General features: G+C 32.9%; 1 protein-coding gene across 4 annotated transcripts in view; it reads left to right on the forward strand.

The window, feature by feature from the left end:
* LOC140444668 (protein Fe65 homolog) overlaps positions 1–18,439 on the forward strand; it is a 110,231-nt gene that overhangs the window by 44,486 nt on the left and 47,306 nt on the right. For 3 of the 4 annotated variants that reach the window (XM_072536430.1, XM_072536438.1, XM_072536433.1), the window contains exon 2: positions 8,258–8,442. The exons of the other annotated variant lie outside the window; for it this stretch is intronic. In XM_072536430.1, coding sequence (XP_072392531.1) covers positions 8,283–8,442 — 160 coding nt within the window. In that variant the 5' untranslated portion in view covers positions 8,258–8,282. The remainder of the gene's footprint in view (positions 1–8,257; positions 8,443–18,439) is intronic. 4 annotated transcript variants of the gene reach the window in all.

Consider the following 18,439-nt stretch of genomic DNA (forward strand, 5'->3'; position numbering starts at 1 on the left):
ATAATAAAATAGTGAAGTGAAAATTAAAATGAATTAATGTAGGTATATACATACTATAGCTGAATATGATTATATTTTATATTCCATGTAAACGAAGAAGTTTTACAATTGTTAGTAAGATATAAAGTATGTCTGAAAAAGTTGGCAACAAATGGGAAATTTCTTTATTATTAGTTTCGTGAAAAAAACTATTCTTCATAAAAATTTCTGCATTGCATAGAAATCAATAATCAATAATTAAATTTATAAAATTTTAAGTGGTATACAGCGAAAATCAAAAATATTGATTTATGCTTAAAAGTGAAGTGCTTTTAAATTTAGGTGCAGAACAAAATGTCATTTTAATTTGGTTGTAGGAATTAAAAATTATATTTAAATTTAGTTTCATGGCCTTTTAATGATGTGTCAGTAGGTGCATTAATTTTTAATTTCATTTCTAATTTACTTTATTCAATATACAAAATCAACAAATGCAAAAGTGTTTTTTTTATTTACTTTTTACTTTAAATGTATTATTTAATTATTAGAAGGCCATGAATCTAAACTTGACATAATTTTTAATACCTACAAACATTTTAAAATTACATTTTCTTGCATATCTAAATTTAAAATATCTTTCCTCTTCAGTATTAATTAATAATTTTGAATGAAAAAGACAGTAAAGATTTGATTTCACGCACAAAGCGTCTATGTATCTGTTGATACGTATTTCGACTTAATAAGTCTCATCAGAACAGTTATTCATAGGCGTTCTCAACGTGAAAAATAAATCTTTTCTGTCTTAAGAAGCAACAATAAAATGGCTTCGTTATGGACGCAATAGCGACATCTGATAGAAAAATCGGTAAAATAGTTTCGAAACAAATTCAGATTTCTGCTTTAATCTGAACCTTCTAAAAATTGCAAGGTATAACAGACGATGATAAAGATGTTAATAGAGACATGGGGAATCTAAAATTTGCATTCCATGACATGTCTATCAACTAAGCAGAAATCCTTAACGAATTTGTTTCTTGTACTCATACAGAGTAGATCCGAATAAAATGAAAAAGACAGTAAAGATTTGATTTCACGCACAAAGCGTCTATGTATCTGTTGATACGTATTTCGACTTAATAAGTCTCATCAGAACAGTTATTCATAATAATTTTGATTTTCCCTATCTACCACTTAATATTTTATAAGATTATTGATTAATGATTTCTATGTGATGTATAACCTTTAATGAAGAATAATATTTTTCACGAAATTATTAATAAAGAAATTTTCCATTTTTTGCCAACTTTTTCAGACATGAAACGGGACACTTAAACATAACAAGTCAACATGAATAAATATGAACCTTTTAAAACGAGTAAATCGGTACACACTGGAGGGACCGCAGACGTTCGGATACAATTAGCGTCTCTTTGTAAAGACAATGAAGTCGACCTTACTAAAGTAACAAGACATTTACTCAACACAGACATTACACATTACTCCATTATCACGTTAGTGATAAGTTATAGTCTAAAAAAATTATTGAAATTGACTGGCCAGTTGGTTGTGAAAACCAGTGCCAATAAAACACAAAACACACACAAAACGAGTATAAATATTATATCACATAGATATTATGTCAAATCTGTGTCACTATCACTGTCGTCTATTAAATTATGTATGATTGTATATAATGTGTAGGAAAATATGAATTCTCAGCTGTCATGATATGTGAGACTGCATTTTCCATTTGAGTACTTCCCTTTCAATTAGATGCAGGACAGATGCATTTAAATGTGGCGAAGTATTATTGCTTCGAACTCTTGACTTAAGTTGATGCCACATTATGTTCGATTGGGTTAAATACACAGTAATATGGCAGAAGTCTTAATATCGTATGACCCATATTTTCAGCATAATTATCACAAAAGTATTCTTTTTTCAATGCGAAACTTTTTAAAATGTCAAATAAATGCTTCTTAGTATTATTTATGTGAAAATAAATATCTTTCTCATATAAGTAAACTGGGAATTTTATTTAATTGCCTGCTATGATATGTTGCATTCTCCATAACTATAACACTATTAGGGGGGATGTTGGGTATTAACTTATTTTTAAACCAGTCTTCAAATATATCTGAAGTTGTGTTGTTATGGTAATCGAGACATGAATCACTGATGTTTTTAGCTGATAGATATAAGGCATTTGGAACCTATTCATCGACTGATCCAGCATGGAATATTGTTGTTCTTTTTCCTTTATTAGAAGGCGCTTTTATTGAACAAGATTGACTATTATCTACCCAACCTTTAGATGTCGTATAGTGAGTATCAAACAACGTTTCATCTAAATAAATAATAGGTCGATTCTGTTTAATTTTGTTTAAATATTCCGTTCGCCATATCCGTAAACGATAGGATTCCATAAGTACTTGTCTTTTATCTACTTTTTTATATTTAAACCCTATACGTTGCAAACACTTCCAAACAGTTGTTCTACCGTACTTAATTTTAGTTTTGTCGACATGAAGCCTGTCAACTAATATATCTAGTGTGGGTACAATTTGTTCTTCATACAAGGCATACACTTTGCGACGGATAAGATCTGCACGATCGAGCTTCCGAGAAATACTGTTATCCCGTCTTGTTAATCTTGGTATAATAGGATTACTTACAATTTTTCTGACTGTGGATAATGGCTTTTTAGTCAAAGTTGCCGTTTCATGTAAGACTTCGTTATTTGAGCTGTTTGAGATATTACCCGTTTTCCCAAAACTTATTAATTTCCACGGCCAGTCAATTTAACTAAATTAAGATCTTCATAATTTTGGGCGCATTTTCTTCGATGAGACTTAAAATAATGATTAATAAAAGAATACAATAATTATGGGAAATTTATATGTTTATAAAGAGAGTTTTTTGACATTACGCTTGAATGAGAATATTTGATCTGATTATATGTACCTACCTACAGTTGACTTGGCTATATGCCGGTCCTGGCAGCTTGGTTAGCTGTGATAATTATACAACAATAGAGTATTTACAAGGGATTATTCAGTTTTACAGCTGTTATTAAAATAAATTTTATAATGAGACACTAAATTTCTGGATACAGTATACTTTTATAGTTTAGTTTCGAAATTGTAGACACTAAATTCTCAGAAATGATTATGACCATTCGAGACCGCAATTCGAGATTAAGACCTATTGAAACAATAACCAAAATGGTTTTGTGTTAGTTTTCTTTAAGACTAATATTAACCGAACTATACCTTATCATAGGTTAGCTCTTCTTCGTCGAAGGCTAAATTTTGGAGATTCAAAGTCAAATGAAGACCTATTTAAAAAAGTCTCTAACTCAAAAATTGAATGACTTACGATGAAAAGAAAGTCAGTCCCTATTTTTTTTTCAGCGAGAAAGTGAGCGGATACAACACCCTAATTACTATCCTAATTAAAATTAAAATTCAAATTTAATTCGTATCTATTAATAGTATGCATTCGTGTCTATGCCTTGGTTTTTCCACGAACTTAAAAAATTATTGTCTCCGGACACTGACGTAATGATCCAGTAATACAGCAGTCTATGATTTCCTGTATCTCTATAACTCTACTATTTCAACATTTTCGCTTGTTTTCCTTCGATTTATTTACCAACTCATTGTCAATGAGTATTATCTAAAGGCCATCCAATCCCATCTAAGTTATTATATTTTCAATTAGATTAAATTATATAACTTTTTGTTCCCTTATATATGATGTCATTGGAAAGTATGTATTTTATTATGATGTGCATGAAACCTTTTGTAATAACCTTTTGTTCATGACATTATTTTTCGTAATCAATATATAGCTCATCCATACGTCGTGGGAAGATCGATTTGTCATTATTTAAAATCATGTCACAAGTAGGTACAATGTAGTCCTTTATGGTCGACATAAAATGCTGTGTTTCGACAATTATGCTTTGAAAAGGGTTCAAACATAAATTCCGACAGCGCAATTACGCTTTTTAACAGGTAATAAATGTTTATTACACTGTAATTTTCCTTTTTAGACTTTTTATTTCACAAACATTCATGTTCAAAATTCAATTTTTGTTATAAATACACCTGTGTAATTTATTTGTAATATTTATGAAATTGGTGGTTACTTAATGACAAATTACATTCAATACAGAGTCTTCCAATAGGGAATTCCGAACTTTGACAATTGGCAGCGGCCATACTTATTTCAAATTACCTGTAATTTATCTAGTCTGTTTGCCAAATCACATGGATGGATATAGCATACAACAACACGTGCAACTAATAAAATTATTTTATTCAAATGGGTGTTTGATTCGGGCAACATTGCGCGCGCGCGTCCCGAAGTGGTGGATAAATAATTTGAGTCCACTGGTTGAGTAAACAATCAACCAATACCGTTGACGAAACGCAAGATCAACCGAAAATATTGCTGATGTCCGTGAGAGTTTGCAGGAGAATCAGAGGCAGTCGATTTCATGTCGCTGATAATAACTCAGTCTTTCACAGACCACAACTTGACGAATTTTGTGTTGTGATTTGGGTTTGCACCCGTACGAAATTGAACTGACCCAAGAGCTGAAGGTAAACGACCATAATTTTTATCGAACAATGATATTTAGCGATTATACCCATTTTTGGATGACTGGGTACATCAAGAAACAGGATTATTGAACTTGGGACGATATCAATCCAGATCAGTTTTAAAAGCGTCCAACGTATCCCGAAAAGATCATCGTTTGGTATGGATTTTCGGCTGGCAACGTCATCGGTTCATATTTCTTTAAGAACGACCTTGACCAAGTCCCATCATCATCAAAGGCAACGTTATAGGGTGATGATGACTAACTTTTAGCCTGATTTGTCTTATACGGACACCAACGACATGTGGTTTCAACATTTCACACAGCTCATGCTACATTGGGCGTTCTGCACGAGCATTTTAATGCCATGACCATGTCAAGTGGAGGTAATCTGAGCTGACCATCGAGATCGTACGATTTGACACTATTAGACTGTTTCTTGTGGAGTTTTTTTAAGTCGCTGGTCTATGCTAATAAGCCACAAACCCAGTGGCCCTCAAAGCCAATATAACCCATGCCATCGCTAAAATTTAGTCTGCTTTATACGACAAAGTCATCTAAAATTGGACATTTTGAATGCGCACCACCCAGAGATGGCATCGAGAGGACTTTCAAACGAATACAAAATTTCGATATCTCACACACACCTTGTTTAATTCTTTAATACAAAATATTGCTTTTAATTTCCACAAAATATACTTTTTGCTTTCCTTCGCTCACTCAGAAGAATGATAATTTTTAACCATGTTTTCGCAATTTGTATAACTAAGAGTTTTTATTTTAGAGAGACACAAAAGTGATCTTACAATATCTTATGTGTTATGTGTTGTTTATCTAGGAGTTATAATTGAATTTATTATGTTCTGTAATTAAATACTTGACATATGTGTGATAGAACTAGCTTTATGTTCATTTATCCGTTTTTTGAAACTTCTACGTGTCTGACTTATATATACTTTTGGGCATCGATCATAAATGATTTTATATACCCCTGAACATGGTTTCTGTCACCTATCCTTCTATTATTTTTTTATAACTTTTATTTCCATTAGAGCTGGAAAGCATGTGTAAAACCAGAATGGAGGACAAAAGAAAATTTCGCTATTTGATCGTTTATTTTCTTGTTCGGTAATGCGAAACACGACTTATGGGTTGTCACTTCCAAAGGTACCTTTTAAAAAGACCGTTTTGAAGACGGAAAAGACCACTTGAATCAAAAGTTGTCGAATTTTTACCGTCGTGCTGATACAAATTTTATTGAACATTGAAAAACTGCTTATAAACATATTTGTTTGAAATTATCCCCCATATTATAACATATTATGAAATTTTTATCCCCCTACGAGGGGGGTTTTTCAGGGTAGTCCGGTGGTAAAAGTATTAAACTGTTTGCACCTTTTTTGGGATCCCAAAATTAATATTCTCTGCAAAATTCAGCTTGTTCGTATGATTTTTAGGGGTCAACTTTGACGACTGGACTAAAAACCTAGCTTTATCCTGGTATTCAGTATACATACTAACTTTTGGGGAACAAACGCTGATGGCGATGTAGCTTCTTTATCCGCCTCCAATTCTGACATGGATTCTTTACTTGGATGTCTTGTAGCTCTTAGGCCATTTTCTTAATATTAATATCACAATTTCATCCTTTTGGTAGATACGCATTATTGGGCAAAGCTTTAAACCCACATATTACTGAAACTATTTTTTTTTTAATTTTACCTTTACTTAAAGGAAATATAAGGAAAAGTTTCTTATTTAACGACAAAAAATACTAAAATAATTTTTGCATTAGCTGTCAAAATATGTCATATTCTTTTAAAAGGACAGCACTAAAAAACAGTATATATTATAAAGTAAAACTTTATTAATACAAAAATAATTACAAAGTATGGAAATCCTTAAAACATTGTTTACGGTATAATGGTATTTTACATTTTGCGCACCAAAATTGAACCTTTTTCTTGCAAAGTCCGCAACGAGATTGTTTTTCTTGATAAACAATTAAATGGTTCATACCATCATATCTTAAATGTAAACCGTCTTGGGATTCCATCTTTTTGCCCCGCGTTTGGTATCTTTTTTGTCGGTTTCCAGAGGTTGCAAGCTATTTGCCTTCTAAATTCAAGCTGATCAAGGTTTCCTCCGTCTTTTCGGTCCAATTGTCATGCGTTTTGAGTAGCCATGTCAATTCCATGTACTATTAGCGGAAAGTACCAATATTTCCCTCTTATAGAGCGGTCTACGCCACCCATAAAAGAATTGTATTGCTTTATCATATTTGGTTGAGAAACAAGATGTGTCTCTTCCCCTTATGGGAAAACCGTTTGACGGTAGGAGATGTGGTTTTACTGAACAAAAGTTAGATGCAATTGTAACGACACTATTGTCGTACCAGCGACAAACCACAATTCCTGTGTTTTTATCTAATATGTAATCGTAAGTTCCCCTTTCCTTTTTTTCATAGCTGTTAGAGCCAATAGGGGGCATCTTAGCATTCTATTATCCCTTATTGTACCTGTACCGAAAAGACCTCTAGTTTTTAACTCATTTAGTAGATGCATGGATGAGAAGAAGTTATCAAAAAAAGGTGGAATCTCGTTTTTCACCAGCGTGATTGAAGCACATCTGCATAAGGCAAAACAACCGACGAACCAAGACCCAAGTTTTTGTATGAGGCTGGTATTTGCACAAAATAGCCTGAAGAGCTGTAATGACGTGCGATTTTGTTTATGTCCAATTTCTGGTCTCCAGTTAACATCTTTAGGATGCTGGTACAGATCACCTATAAGCCATTGTGCAGATCCTAGTGTTTCGAGAATAATAGGGTTACCACAAGGTTTTGTTTCTTCTTTGCGTAGTGTGGCAAGAGGTACGTCGTCGTCTTCGGAATCCGACTCTTCTGCACTCTGATCTTGATTGTCGAAAATAACCTCCACGTCATTTCTCAGCTGGCTTGAGCGATATGTTTGACAGTAAACCCCACAGGCGCCATCTATTAACGATAAGTTTAAGTTATCAATTTAAGGGAAATGGATCGATTGCCTTTTAAAAGGACAGTAGTAGTATATTCTACGATTTTAAAATGCCACAAAACGATAAACCCAGCATTCAAGCAGTATAAAATATACCGATCTTTGTTACAGTATTATAATATTCTCGATATTAGAACTCTGAATTGTCTACAGGATGACTAACGTATCTGACAGAATTTTGTACCTGGTGGAGCAGTTTCCACGCTACGATCTATTAAGATTTAGCCCTCAGCTTAACGATTCGTCTTTTTGATGATACAAGACTAATAATAGTACGAGATACCACTGCAAGATCACTACGTTCATAACGTTCAAACTTACATTTTTACATACATTTAAGAATAGGAGAGTAATTTAATTCAGTTAAGGGTAACAATTAGTTTTGAACAAAAATTTTATTTTGTTTATTTATTTTTTAAATAAAATACGCTGCTTATGACGTATATGCACGTTTTTTATATCAAATTAAAGCTAATTTATTAATAATATGATGATATAAGGTTGCCTGAGAAAAAATGGTCACAAATTAGGGTTGCCAGCTGTTAAAAACGCGAGGTGTCTTGTTTAATTAACATAATAAATAATTGAATAAATGTATAATTCAATTATATTAACGGTTACTTTTTTGTTTCAGGTAGGGACGAATTTTGTTCACTGGGATGTTGTGTGGAGAGTTCCACAGAGCTCCCATAGGTTTACATTTGAATAGTGTCTTTCTCTCGGGAAATCCGAGTCCGTACTGCTCACTGCTAACGTTAGTTCGTGGAATGGCAGCCATCACAGCGCAAGCCGTCCACGAAGATGAGGACATTTTTCTCGGTAATGACATCACCATTGATTTTATCCACTGTGACCACCACCAGCATGTTTTTTTATTGTTAGCTGTTATTGAAAAGTACACAAAAATCTATACATGCCAACTATTCCAGAAACAATTTTTGTAATTACATTTATTAATTGCATTAATGATAACGTGTCACGAAAGGTTGAAGACGAGTTCCCAATTATTTTATAAGGGACAATTGTAATGATAATTGTATTGTCTGCTATGTGTGCAATTTTGTCCGAGTTTTTTCCAAACAAAGCTTCTATCGTCATCATCAATGGTACTACTGCCCTAGCTGGCCTTGTGTTTTTTAAGATCTTTTACAACTTTCTAGTTTTGTTCTGTTTCTTTGAGTGTTGAGCCCTTCCATAACCTGTTTTCCAAATTCATTTCTTTCTTCGATGTATTTGTTTTCCTCTCTCTTTAGTTCATTATAAATTTGCTCCTTGTCCAAAGTTGTCCTTGCTCGTTATACTTTTTTTTGTAATGACGGATCTGAGATAGTTAAACCCATCGACCGCCCATCGAAATTGGCAATATTTTTGATGTTAGACAGATGGCGATCTATTATCTTGATTTGGTCCTTTTTGTTTAACATAAAACCATCTTTTTTTGTTCATCTTGTCCACCTTGTTGATTATTTGGACCCATTTCTTATACGTCTCTTATATTTTTTCGTCTTAATAGAAAGCATAATTTCCTTTCAGTTCTAAATGGGGAAACGTAATATTTGTTGAGTATTTCCTATCTTGCAGTTGGCAAAATAGGAAGCAAAATAATAAAAATTGATTTTTGCAGTTTAAATAAGTCTGTACATAGTTGCTCTATTCAGTGCTTTCGATCTTCCAAATTATTGCAAAAGATATGTGTAAAAATATTCACAATTTGAAATTCAGGTAACTGTCCGACCTGGCAATATCTACTGTTACGATTTTCTAATAATAACAATATAAAACATAATAATCAAACAAGATACCACAATAAAGATCAAAGATATGCGAGTCAGAAGAGGAGCAGAATGTGGAACGGACCATAAACTACTGACAGCAAAAATGGTCATTAATTGGAAACATAACAAGACCCCCTCTACAGAAGAACCTTTGAATACTATAAGAGAAAAACAATACAATATAGAACTATTCCAAGAACAATCAATAAGAGAACTATACCAACAACGTCTAGACCAAAAATTAATAGAATTTAGATACGGCAACATCAAAGAAATATACGAGCAAATAAAGTCGAGTATAAAACAAGCAGCATTAGAAGCCCTTGGAGAAAAAGAACATATAACAAATAAACAGCATTATTATGAAATAAATGAACCAACAAAAAGTATAATTGAAGAAAAAAAGCAACACAAAAAAAGAATGAAGAATGGGAAAGAACCTGCTTAAATATTGAAACATACATAGGAGGTACAAGAACTTTGGAGTAATGGAAAGTAAATTCGGAAATATACAGGACAAAGAATGGAAGGATTATTACAAGGACTGTTAACAGAACAAAGACCACAATTCATTGGAAAAGAAAACAGGCGAAGACGAAGCAGATCCCCACAACAAGAAATAGAAATAACAGATAGGGTAATGAGAACGGCCATAAAAGCAATCAAAAATAAGAAAGCACCGGGACCTGGAGGCATCTCACCTGAGCTTATAATATACGGATCAAAAAAATTACACCGGATGATACAATGGATATTTCAGACAGCCATAAATGGAGAACAGCTCCCAAAGGAATGGACGGATGCATATATGACGAATGCGAAACGATGCGAAAACTACAGAGGAATAAGCGTAATATCATCAATAGGAAGATTATATGGGAAGATACTGCGAGAAAAGATAGAGCAAGCGATAAAAGGCAAAATCGGGGAGGATCAGAGTCAGAACTATGGGAGGCAATGTACAAAGGAAATAAAGTGTCCATTAAAATGTTAAAAAGAATCATAGGAGACTTCACCACAACAAAAGGGCTCCTGCAGGGTTGTTCCACATCTCCAACCCTATTCAAAATATACTTAGAGAAAGCCTTGACTACATGGAAAAGAAAATGCGAAGGCATGGGAGTACCGGTACGGAACGAATATATATTAAACTTTGCAGACGATCAAGTAGTGATTGCACAAGACCAAGACGACCTCAGCTACATGATGAAGAAACTACAAGAAGAATATATCAAGGCTGGCCTAGATATTAACCTCGCGCAAACAAAGTACCTATCTACAAGTGAAGAAGACATAGAAGATCTACAGATTGATGACAACGTAACAATCAAATGAAAGGATAATTCAAATACTTGGGGTTTATAATCACGAAAAAGGCAACAACAGAGGAAGAAATTACACAAAGATTAGGTCAAACAAGAACAGCAATCCGACAACTTAACTCAGTATGGTGGGATAGACACCTAAATATGAAGACAAAAACACAGATTTATAAAACAGTGCGAAGTATTTTGACATATGGGCTGAAAATTGGATCATAAAAAAGAAAAACAGCAGTAAGATAGTAGCAACAAAGATGCTGCAGAGTAACAAGAATGGATAGGAGAAGTAATGACGAAATAAAGCAAAGAACATCAATAGAAACAGACATGTTAACATATATAGAACAAAAAAGACTAAACTGGTATGGACATATAAGAAGAACTAGCCCCAGCAGATGGATAAAGAGCATAACCGAATGGAGCCCCCTATTCAGGGATTCTATTTAGGGATATACGATTTTCTAACTTTTAAGGGATTACAACAGAAATTATCTGACTACTGACAATTGTCATAAGTGTCAACATAAATTCTAAACCAAACTAAAAACTAAAGATGAAAGAGTTACTGATGTGAGCCCATAATATGTAGGTTAGCAAAGCTTGTATTTCATGGTAATGACAAGATTCTTTGGCGAGTATTGTTATAAAATTTCTGTATAAAAGTTTGTCTAACGGACCACTCGCGAAAGATCGATCTATTTTAAGTGTGGCATAGGGTCAGCAGACAGGCTAGAAGACAGAGTGGCTAGGCATGTATCTTTGCCTCTGAAAATGTCGCAATGAAAAGGTTAATGTCTTTGATATAATATGTATATTATACTGATGTATTGTACAAAACGAATTAGAAAAATTGATTTCTGAAAGATTTAAGCTTTTAGCGCATACACATTGAAACAGTGATCTCCGCATGTGTTTTTTTCGTTGTTTTCTTTAGGATTAAGACATTAAATGCATATAAAAATCTTTTTATGTCCAAAATAACAAATATGAATTAACTTTATATATTGTTCTGAAGCTATTTTATTGTGGCATCTTATTGCAGTTTATTATTTTTATTGGGAATACGCCATCATTTTACTATAAAATAAGTTTATTTAACGTTTCGATTTCTCCTTCGGAAATCGTTCTCAAAATACAAAACATTAATAAATTAATATAATATAATAATATAAACAAATATTGTTTTTGTTACTTGGTAAAAATCAAGTTTTCCTGAGCCCCCAGATCTCTTTACTACACTACGGCGGACGGTTCAATGGACAGTGGAAGTGTGACGTCACAACTGTCAATTACTTTCCAAACAAAAGTTGAAATGTCCAATCTCAAGACTTTTTAATTTCTATAAAGTTAACATTTTGCTTCCTCTGCTACTTTTTCTTTTAAGTATAGTGTTTTTTACGATAATACCATCATAATTCAGTGTTCTATTTCTATGAAATATAGTTTAAAAGTTTAAATTAAAGACATTCTAACCTTACTTTATTGATACATGCATTTTATTGCTATTTTTATAAAACAACATGATTTATTATTTACACAACCTTGTAAAATTGTTGTAGTAACTATTAGAATACTTAGATATTGCTAAAAGCGGAAAGATTCTGTAAAAAAAATGAAAAAATAACAAAAAATACAAATTATTCACAGTAAACAAGGTTTGTTTGGAAAGTGAAACTGACATATGTCAATAAAATCTACGTCATCACTTCCACGGTCCATTATATCGTCGATGTCACTGACGTGGCGTTTGGGTGCAAAGATTCCTAACGGCGGGATTTGGATTGCTAGGTGGAGCGGACGAATACTGTTTACCGAAAATCTACGCATACCAACCACTACTTGCATGCCAACTATAATTCGAATTTAAATCTTTTGCGCCACCGCCGTTGATTGTTTATAGCTCCAAATATTTTGCGAAGTATCTTTCGTTCGAATATTCCCAGAAGTCTTTCTTCCTTCTGCGTTAGAGTCCATGTTTCGGCCCCGTATGTAAGGACCGGCCTCAGCATTAGCATATATAATAATTTTAGTTTTTCTTTGGATATTTCTTGAGTGGAATTGTTTTTTGGAGTGTATGCCCTATTTGTAAGGTTTATTCCTCTTTTAATTTCTTCGCTTGTTTTATTGGTAGTAGTCACTAGCGAGCCAAGGTATGTGTATGTGGTATGACACACTAGGCAGGGCCGGATTTTTATCCTTCGCAGGCCAAAGATCGGTTGGATAGAGGCTAAGATCAGACAAAGGAAATAGAAATACCACCTAAACATGAATCGAAACAACTGGAGGAGACCTATGTGCAGCAGTATACACAGGTGGATTGGATGATAACATTTAGCACCAGAGTAGGAAAAATTAGAAGCTACATATTTTTGTTTCAGAAACAGTTTGCTATATGAGGGCTTTTATTCAGGGGTTTAGTTAAGACTTAACGTGTTTTTGTTGATCTTTCTAATTTTCAGTGGCGGCTCGTGGCCTCAGAGACAGGGCCAGCAAGGTTTTTTTTTGTCTCCTCAGATAGGTATATTGTTTTCGTTTTTTTTCCTATAAATTTAGAACCTAAACATATTTACAAATTAACTCTAGTCTACGTTATTTGGAAGTAGTAAAATGGGTTATAACGTCATCGTAAAATTTATTAGAGTTTTTGAGAGATTTTAAAAGTTTTTTTTTTTATTGACTTTTGTGTCAAGTTTGACATTCTCTCTTCTTTCATGATGTTTCCACAATACGTTTTCAATCTTTTGAGATAAGAGAAGTCCCGTTCATTTGAGGCAGAAGTTAGTAGTAATGAGAGAATTAATGACAATAATTTATTAATTTCGGTAACAGTTTGTTGTAATTAATTACAGTATATAAAAAATTATATAACTATTTTAACTATTATTCGAAGGCAAAATTAATGGTAGACGTAGATGTGGTAGAAGAAAAATATCGTGCTGAAATTATTGTTGTATAACTCCAAAATAATAAGAAAGTGGCGAAGTAAAAAAAAATTAAACGACTCTTAAACAATGTCTGATGTGTTTATCCTTGACTAACTAATTTTATGCTGTTTTTATGCAATTTTCTCCGACTTTTTTCTGCCTTTTATACCGTTAGTCGTGGCTAAAATGAGTCATCTCATTATTTATGGAAATTGTTGGAAATCCATAACACACTAATTAGTCGGTCGAAGAAAACATGACATGCAAACGTTATGCCTGTCGTACAGATACTTTTGAAGGTTATAGAAAACTTAACTCAAAAAACAATAATACCACCGGAGTCACTGTTCTAAAAACAAGCTGTTTCGACTAAAAAATATGATCGTGATAACACCATTGCAAATATTAAAAGCATTTTAGTGATAAGCGATATTTTCACGGCACGCAAACATTCCTTGAATGAGTTATGACGATAAGAAAGGCGTTCCAAAGACGTTTGTTATGTATTTGTAAAAGCATTTTATACCTGGGGTGCAGAAATAGATCTGCAGATTAAATTTTTTTGTACGTAATATACAAATATTCGTCAAATTAAAAAAAAATTTTTTTTTTACCTTACTCAATATATTTCGTGTACAAACGTTGTTTTGAGAGAGAGTTGTTTGTTTGGCTTTTAGAGCAGTAATGACAACTATACTTCTGTTTAAACTTACTGGACCACTTACTTGTTTAATTTATTTTAATTACTTAAGACAGTATTGACGTTTATTGTGAAATCATAGGTGGCGCATGTTAAGGTGGTATTCTTGAAACTTTGAATTATCCTGGCGATACCACATACACATATCAATTGGCCAAGAGAAAAACAATAGTTACTTTCTATAACGAAGAACTAAGCCTACCAATTGACCGCAGGAAGATTCGGAAATGTGTCAGTAAAGTTTGTGAACAAAATTCATGCTGGTAAAATGAAAATTGCGTTTTGTACATAAGGAAAATGGATTTTCAAAGTACACAGACAATAAAAAATTTGCAACTCGAAAAATATCGGCACGAATGAGTTCAGTTTTTTTACTCGGGAGTTTTCTAGGTCGCTGAACACGAATATTATGACGGCGATGGCCCTTAAGCTACCTGGTGCTCAGGGTGGACCTCTTTTCCTGGAGCTTTATGTTATTTTTATCCAACATTGGTCAAAAGTCTTTACTCGGGGGTTTTTCGGGTTGCAGAACACAAATAATACGACGACGATGGTTTTCAAGGTGTCTGGTGCTCAGGCTGGACTTCGTCTCCTGAAAAAAAAAAAGGAAGGATATCTGTGTACTAGTACACAGTGAGCTTGAAAAGCTTCTGTTTTGAATCTGTCTGATTTACTGTATTTCTATCTGAAATTAATCGTGTTATTTTGTGTTTAGGTTTATATTTATACTTATAATAAACATATTTTAAACAGGAGGAAAATTACAAAAGCACATTCTATTATTCTTAGATAAATGACGAACAGTTTTTTTCCTGCATGTTTTTTTAGCAAATCTTTCTCAATTTACGCGTTACAATATCCTATTAAGATGATCCTGTCATTAGTAGGTATTTGTCTAGATACATCCTATACTTTTTCCAAAATTCTTGCTTCTAGACATCTTAATCTGCCTCAATAACGGCCTACAAATATTGTGAAATTTAACAGCCCATCACTAATTTAGTTTCCAAACCGAGAGATTCAGTGCACTTCACTTTTGCATTTGTATAATTTATATAATTCATAGTGCAAAAACAGCTCAAGCCACTTTGGGCCACTTTTACATTTGGATTTAATCTATAATTCAGAATCAGTTGTATTTAAATCTTTTCAGTGTTTACAGGTGCTACAATCAGTGAGACTTTTTTCGTTTTAAGTTTATTTAGAATGGTTTTTGACTATGAATATTACTCAGGTAATTAAATGCATACTTTTATCACTTCTATAACTGCTGAATATATTATCAGTAGATTAGATCAATAGATGTTTTTGCATTTGGGGTTATACTTTATCACATCAATAAGTTTTTGTGGGGTTTATAAAAAAATTAATTTTGTCTGCTAAACGAACTGTTTGAGTGTAAATGATTTTCTTCAACTGTTAATTAGTGAATATGTCATTTTTAGAAATGGAGAAATATTTTGAAAATTCTTTTTCCAAAATATGAACCGAGTAACAATTCATCATCGGCATATGGAGACTAGAGACCCTCTTGTAGACCAGAGGACTTTTGGTTCTGCTGTTCCCTGGTGGACACCTCAAGTAGAAAGACAGCGCACGCTGACTTGGGATTATTTTAACAAAGCCCAGAGGACTGATCGGTCTGCCCACTGGGACTCTTTTAAGGAGGCTCAGAGGAAATAGAAGTATGTGATTAAGAGGTAAAAGAGGAGCTTTCGGAGAGCCGACTGTGACAGCTGCATATGTTAACACATGTTCGTTGCAGCTAAGCTACATCATGCTATCTCCAAAGATCCAACTCCGGGGGTGGATCAGGGGCGTCTTCCCAGTGAAAATATATCTTCCACTGAAGGACACTCACTTCCCAGAGGAAAAGGATGATAATACTGCATTAGCTACGATTAGGCTTCCGCGAATGGGGAACTTTCGGATGGTGAGGGATGTAGCATTGTATATTTTTTTCTACTAAAGGTGTAGAAATGATTCTTACTCATTGTAAACTTGCGGAAAATGATGATAAAGTGAAATGGCTACAAATACAGTGGCTTCGCTATAATAAAGAGAAACCTGAAACCTTTAAGTAATTAGCAGTACTAAATTCACTTTTTGATGGGAGAAAAATCAAACAAGAAGCTAAATACAAAGGTTTTCTGTCATTGCTCCATTACATTACATTCCTTCTGTTAATGATATTTTTTTATTAGTTTTTATTAGACTCTTGCACATAACATACAAGCTGAAGATGATGAAAGTATTTTTGAATAAGTTTATGTGTTTGAAATCATCCGTAATTTTTTTTATTTGAGAATGGGACATTTATTTTCTGAAAATATACCGAAACAGATAAATGCAAAAGTGGCCCATCCCACAATAAAACTCTTATTTGTGGTAAAAATTACCAAACAAACTCATTTTAGTATTCCTGTAAAAGAAAATATTATAATAAATTCAGTTTGAGCTGTTCAAATTAATACTTGAAAAACAGAGAAAACTTTGTCCTAGATTTTCTACGAATTGAATTGCTCACGCCTCAATTATAGATATATTTACAATGTTATTTTTTAACTGTAAATATTGTATTCTTTGTCCCATGTGTTTAAGTTGTATTACTCTTTCTTTCTCCCTACATGAAAAATGTTACGTACAATAAACAGCATTCATTCACATTGAAAGAGTTGTCGATACTACTGCTAAAACCTCTTAATGTTTTTGTAATATTTTTTGTGTGGTGTTCTTTATCTCGACTTTATTTTTTTAACAAAGGTCGTTACGTAGCAATTGCCGGAACGTAGTAAAAAAGTTTGTTTTCTTATAAACCTTACCAACTCATGATGTAACATGGAATTTGCATTGTTTTATTAGTTCTTCTTCAGGTATCGTGTATGTATGTACATTTGTAGTAATCAAAGGTGTTAAATATACAATAAAATTCGCCTAAATAAAAAAATACTAAAGTAATTTGTTTTTTTAGTTACCAAAAAATTTCAACATTTAAAAAATAAGTTTAATAGAAATTATGGATTCCACGTTGATTTATTATAGCTCCACATAACAATGGTAATATCTCTTGCAAATTCTGCTTTCATCAGACGATCGATATAAATTAGCTAATCCATATGATTATTCGTATTTGTACTCATTTAAATCCATACATTTTTACGATTATGCTCGGTTAAGCAAATATTCAAAGATATTCACGTATACCCAATCTATAAAGACAAAACGCCTTGTGCATTTGTTTTTAACACCTCCAGATGATCTTTATACAGTGTGTTTCAAAAAGGTATGTCATAAATTAAATCAGGCATTCCAGGGACAAAAATAATTTGATTGAATCCAACTTACTTTAGTACAAAAGTGTACATAAAAAAAGTTACATCCTTTTGAATTTACAAAATAAAAATTGTTTTTTTTGCATTATCTCCTAAACCCCTTGACATTTTGTAATAAAAATGGACACGTTACTTTCTTGTTCTAAAAGCATTTTTCATAAAAAAGAAACAACAAAATCTAAGCGCACAGAAAAATTTTAAGGGGGATGTGCAGATTGTACATGCTGACATTTATTCTTCCTCGAAGTAAACGGAATTGCTGTAGGTGAGGGTAAGAAGCGTGTAGAGGCGGATAAATGACATTAATAACATCCATAATGGCATGTATTTTATTCGATTATCACTTTGAATCCGGTAAATTTTTATTGTTTATTACTTATATAATAATTTAACAACAAATAAATAAATTTTTGACCGTTCTGCCCGAAATACGTGCCGACTATACTTCGTAAACAAAAGCATCTTTTGTATGATCTTCTACTTCGTCGTTATCCGGATGTTCAAATGTGCAGAATTAGTGGAATGCAGAGTCGTAACTCTCGTAAATCGAGGAACAATGCAATTCACATTTATGATTCATGATATTTTCGGAATAATGCTATAAAATGGGAAATAAATTTCAGTTTTACATATTAGTAGGTAATCTGGTTGACAGCTACTAGAATTTACCTATATTCGGTTATATAACGCCGATTTCAATAAATTATATTGCTTTTATTCCCACTTGTCGCATTTTATTCTTCGGTTCAGTATTGATAAAATA

This window comes from Diabrotica undecimpunctata, chromosome 1 (genome assembly GCF_040954645.1).
Source record: "Diabrotica undecimpunctata isolate CICGRU chromosome 1, icDiaUnde3, whole genome shotgun sequence".
Taxonomy (NCBI): domain Eukaryota; kingdom Metazoa; phylum Arthropoda; class Insecta; order Coleoptera; family Chrysomelidae; genus Diabrotica; species Diabrotica undecimpunctata.